This window comes from Sardina pilchardus, chromosome 4 (genome assembly GCF_963854185.1).
Source record: "Sardina pilchardus chromosome 4, fSarPil1.1, whole genome shotgun sequence".
Classification (NCBI taxonomy): Eukaryota; Metazoa; Chordata; class Actinopteri; order Clupeiformes; family Clupeidae; genus Sardina; species Sardina pilchardus.
The window spans coordinates 17,200,430-17,205,429 of NC_084997.1; the positions used below are offsets into that span (position 1 = coordinate 17,200,430).

General features: G+C 53.3%; 1 protein-coding gene across 1 annotated transcript in view; it reads right to left on the reverse strand.

Moving 5' to 3' along the window:
* myo16 (myosin XVI) overlaps window positions 1-5,000 on the reverse strand; it is a 144,482-nt gene that overhangs the window by 12,875 nt on the left and 126,607 nt on the right. The window contains exons 33-35 of the mRNA XM_062533651.1: window positions 4,799-4,953; window positions 4,472-4,693; window positions 3,589-4,384 (exon numbers count right to left, since the gene is read on the reverse strand). Of these exons, the coding sequence (XP_062389635.1) occupies window positions 3,589-4,384; window positions 4,472-4,693; window positions 4,799-4,953 (1,173 nt within the window). The remainder of the gene's footprint in view (window positions 1-3,588; window positions 4,385-4,471; window positions 4,694-4,798; window positions 4,954-5,000) is intronic.

Consider the following 5,000-nt stretch of genomic DNA (forward strand, 5'->3'; position numbering starts at 1 on the left):
TCTGGCTCGGGTACGGATTCTCCCCAGGGGAGAATCAAGGCTCAGCTAAATTATTATTCCTTGTCTTGGTTAAGCTGTATTCATCAATGTTACTGTAGCTTTTTTTATCTGTGAAATATTGTAAGGACTGTGTGTGTTCTTTGTGCTGGATGTGGTTCCCAGTGCTGTTTAATCCCTGTTCCTTCTTCACTTCCCTCCATCTCTCTAATCGCTCAGGTGCTCTGCTTGCAATGACCTTAATTGGCAGCACCTGGCCTGGTGACTGATTGGGAGTAGAAGGCTCCAGGACACAGCTCCTGATGAGAGGCTTTTGGCGTGGGGATCGACTGCTGGCCGTCTCTGCTGCCGCTCAGCCTGGGATTTTGTCTCGTCTTTTGATTGGGATTTTGTGTGGTGTCTATGTAGTGCTTTGCTATGGCTTGAAGTAATACATCCCACTGGTTGGGTCATCTTAAAAGGTGTTGTTGTTATTTATTGGGATTTGGGGTCAGTGGTGGGTTTTTGTTCACCCCTAAAGGGCCATGCAACGGTGGGGTGTAACACATATACAATTACAACTGTTGGTGTCTTTATATTATAATTTGAAATACAACAGCTATTTACTATTTTGTGTTAAAGGGGGATAATAGTTACCGTTAGCACAGTTAAGAGTAATAGCTCTTTTTTTTAAAAAATGCTACAATTCTACCAAAGCAGATCTTACAAGAAGGGCAAACAGGCTAACGTGTCATCATGTGTCTTGAACTAAGGGACTCTTACAAATCGCCTTGAAAGACTTCATCTAGAACCTTTTGCCGTGCCAAACAAAGAGCCTTTTTTCAAAGTGCCACCGACAGAACAAGCCATCAGAACCCATTCCCCTCTTCAAATTGATGGTCATTGTTTCCCTCGCATAAAGAGCGATAAAGTACATGTGCTCCCGGAGTGATCCGCACCCCTGACCCCAGTGTTGGCCCAGCGTTAGCGACGGCGCTATAAACCCTGTGGCTCTCGTCTGCTAAAGGTCACCCATGTAAATGAACGGCCGGCGCGAGTGCCCTTCCGCCTGGGGGGGGGGGAGCCCAGATCAGCCGAGGCACCCGTCATGCTCACCACGGCAGTTAACCCCCGCTAGCGTTAGCGCTCCCCATTAGCTGGACAAGGGCACGGAGCCCCGAGAGGTCGTAAATGGGGTGGGGTAGTCGGTGTGTGTGTGTGTGTGTGTGTATGTGTGTGTGTATGGGGTGGTGTGTGTGTGTGTGTGTATGGGGTGGTGTGTGTGTATGGGGTGGTGTGTGTGTGTGTGTGTGTGTGTGTGTGTGTGTGTGTGTGTGTTTTGAGTGGACATCTAGGTGGTGTGATGCAGAGGTGGGGAAGGGCCAGGGTGGTCTAGAGATAAAGGGCAGAGCGTTTGGGCTTGTTTATGTGTGGACAAGGGTGGACGAAATAGACGAATTTACCTTTTTACCAAAACAGAGATCCAACATTGCCAATAAATCACTTGTTGGACACCACACACACACACACACACACACACACACACACACACACAAATACACGCACACACACACACACAAATACATACACATACATTCGCTATGCGGATGGGGGTTGCCCTGTGCTCTCTGGATGAATGATTACAGAGGCAAAGGTTGTACTGTAATGTGTACACACACACACACACACACACACACACACACACACACACAAAGAGCAGAGCGGAAGGCTGGACAACAAGGCGTGGTCAGGGTCGTGGTGGAGTCACACACATAAATCCATATGATGGAGCAGACATTGGACTAAAGCGCTTTTAATTAAAACAAAGGTTAAGGGCATGAGATGATCAGAGGTGGGGATGGGGTGTATGCATGTGTGTGTGTGTGTGTGTGTGTATGAGTGTGTGGGTGCGCGTGTGTGTGCGTGTGTGTGTGTGTATGTGTGTGTATGTACATGAATATCATAATGAAAAAACACAGAAAAATAGAAACACATACATTTTGACACGACAATGAAAAATGCACACACACACACACACACACACACACACACACATGCATACAAACATGCGCGCGCACACACACACACACACACACACACACACACACACACACACGCCTCTGTGATGGGAAATGTTGCTGTGTAAGTGTAAGTAAATAGCCCAGCCATTTAGCAACTGATGGATCTGGTGTGCCCCAGAATGACTTTCACACTGGATGTGCAAGGACAGTAACCCCCACCCAAACACCCCTTAGCTGCCCTCTATGGCTCTGCTGGAAGTCGACTGTTTGACCATCACATTCATAAACACTGTCCTCAAATACACCAGGGAAATGAATCCTGAGGAATATTTGCTGTAATAAAACCATGTGTGTGTGAGGGAGAAATGTGTTTTTGTGTGTGTGTGTGTGTGTGTGTGTGTGTGTGTGTGTGTGTGTGTGTGTGTGTGTGTGTGTGTGTGTGTGTGTGTGTGTGTGTGCGTTTGAGTGTGCGTGTGAGTGTGTGTGTGAGAGAGAGAGAGAGAGAGAGGGAGAGAGAGAGAGAGATGTGTGTGTGTTCATGTGTGCAACACAGAGAGAGAGAGAGAGAGAGAGATGTTTGTGTGTGTGTGTGTGTGTGTGTGTGTGCGTGTGTGCGTGTGTGCGTGTGTGCGTGTGTGTGTGTGTTTGTGTGTGTGTATCTGTGTGTGTGATGTGACAAAAACTGTGTGGTTACACCACTCTCCAAAAACAGATGTTGGGAACAGTGAAGTGCTATTTCGATGCTGTGACTAACTTCATGGATTTCTAATGGGCTGTATTGAGGTTTAGGCTCAACCAGCCAATGAGTTGATTCTTTTCGACACAGCAATGTTCGGTTCCCACAGTCAGGAAGAGAAAGGGCGATTGCATAATGTGAAGCCAATGAACAAAAATAACTGAAAAAAAAATACAGAAAGAAAAATAAGAGAAAAAAAAGAAACACCCAAAAGACAAATTAAAGCCATATAAATACTGTATATGAATACAAGAATTCAAGGACACTAGGCACGAACACTATATTTTGAGGTACATCCTCATGCACCTTATTTAAGGAGACCTACAGTAAGGAGGATGGAACGACTAATACGAGGACTGGTGCCCCAAATGAGGTAGCGGTTAAACACATTTCAGACTGACCTACTTTGACAGTCGGGTCCGTGTACTTTAGGAAGGTCACCTTATTGACACAGGCAAACCAGAGCCATGAGATCAGAGCAGCACACCGTGTCCTTAAGTAAGGGAGGTGCCGCAGTGATAAGATAAGACTACTGGACATGTGGGCCTTTAGCCGTTGCTACACTCTACATGGACACTACATACAAAGCCTATGCAAAGTTAAGGGACATGTGAAGGTAAATACAGTATTCAAAACATACTGTCATACACAAAGCTGCTCACACAGAGAGTAAACAAATGCAAACACACAAAACACGCAAACACACAAAACACACAAAAAAACACACAAAACACACAAGCACACACAAAACAAACACACAAACAAACAATACACTGAAATGCATCCATCATCCGGTCCTACACGTCACAGCTGCCTCACGCACACACACACACACACACACACAGGTCAGCTTACCGGCGTCGCGCATCTTGCGTCCGGTGGACTTGCGCAGCAGGGTGCGTCCGGAGCTGAAGAGCGTGTTGAGCTCGTCCAGCGGGCTGGTCAGCGCGCGCCCGTTGGCCGGGTTGAAGAGCAGCGGCGACGACGAGCACGAGTGGGCCCTGCGGGGCTCGGGCCTCGACGAGGACGACGAGGACGATGACGGACCGCCCTTCACCGGCGAGTACGGCGGCTTCCCGACGCCGGCCGACAGCGGAGGGTTGGCGCCGTTGGCGTCCATGGAGCCGCTGTGACCCCGCGTCAGGGTCAGGAAGCCCGCCTCGGGCGGGAAGGGGAAGTGGGACGGCGGCCGGTAGGGCGGAGGAGGAGGAGGCGGGGCCGCCGCCGCCGGGAGCGCGGCGCTCATTGGCTGAGCCGGGGCCGGGGGAGGGGTCAGGGGCGGCGTGGACCTGTCGGGGAGGAGGACGGACAGGCTCGGGGAGGAGTCGGCCCGCTGGCGGGCGTACTGCGGCGAGAGGGGGCTGCTGCCGCCCTCCTGGCTGTAGTTGAGGTTGGTCTCGAACACGGGCAGCTTCTTGACCTCCAGCGGCGTGAGCGGCGACTCGTCCGAGGCCGGCGAGCAGGTGACCGGCGACGGCGGGAAGATCAGCAGCGGCGGCCGGTGCGGGAGCAGGTTCGGGAACGGCGCCGGAATGTCGCAGGACGACGCGTCTTTGGCACCACCGCCTCCTCCCTGCTTGGCCGGAAGGAAGGCGGAGAACTCGGCCGTCCCGATCCCGACCCCCGGTCCGGTCCCGGTCATCATCATCCTCTTCACGTCCAGCCCCTGCACCAGGGGCTCCAGGGTCTCGGGCCGGACGGCGTGGGCCTGAGGCTGCTTCGTCGCCACGGGAACGACGGGCAGACCGCCGTCCTCGGCCGGGAAGTACTTCATCTCCTCGTACACGGCCTCGCCCGTCTCGGGGCTGTCCGTCTCGGGCAGGCTGTGCGCCCGGTGCTGCTGCTGCTGCGACCCGCCGTTGCCCACCATCTCGATGTAGACGTCCTCGTCGTCGCCGCCCGGGCAGCGGTACAGGCTGAGCGAGGCGGGCGTGTGGGGGCCGTCCACCGAGGCGGCACGCTGCTGGGCGCCCAGGCAGTGCGGGTGGTGGTGGTGGTGGTGCGGGTGGTGTGGGTGAGGGTGGGGGTGCTGCGGGTGGGGGTGTCCTCCGCGGGTCAGCAGGGCCAGCTTCATGTCGGTGGGGCGCTGCAGGGGCATGGCCGAGATCTCCTCGTAGGAGCCGGTCAGCTTGGTGTTGGGGCTGCGCTTGGGCTTGGGGGGAGGGATCTTCTTCATGGTGCTGTAGTCGTCGCTGTGCGGACGCGGCTTGGACAGGTCAGCTGCAGGAGTCACACGACAGGACAGGACAAGACAGGACAGGGCAGAG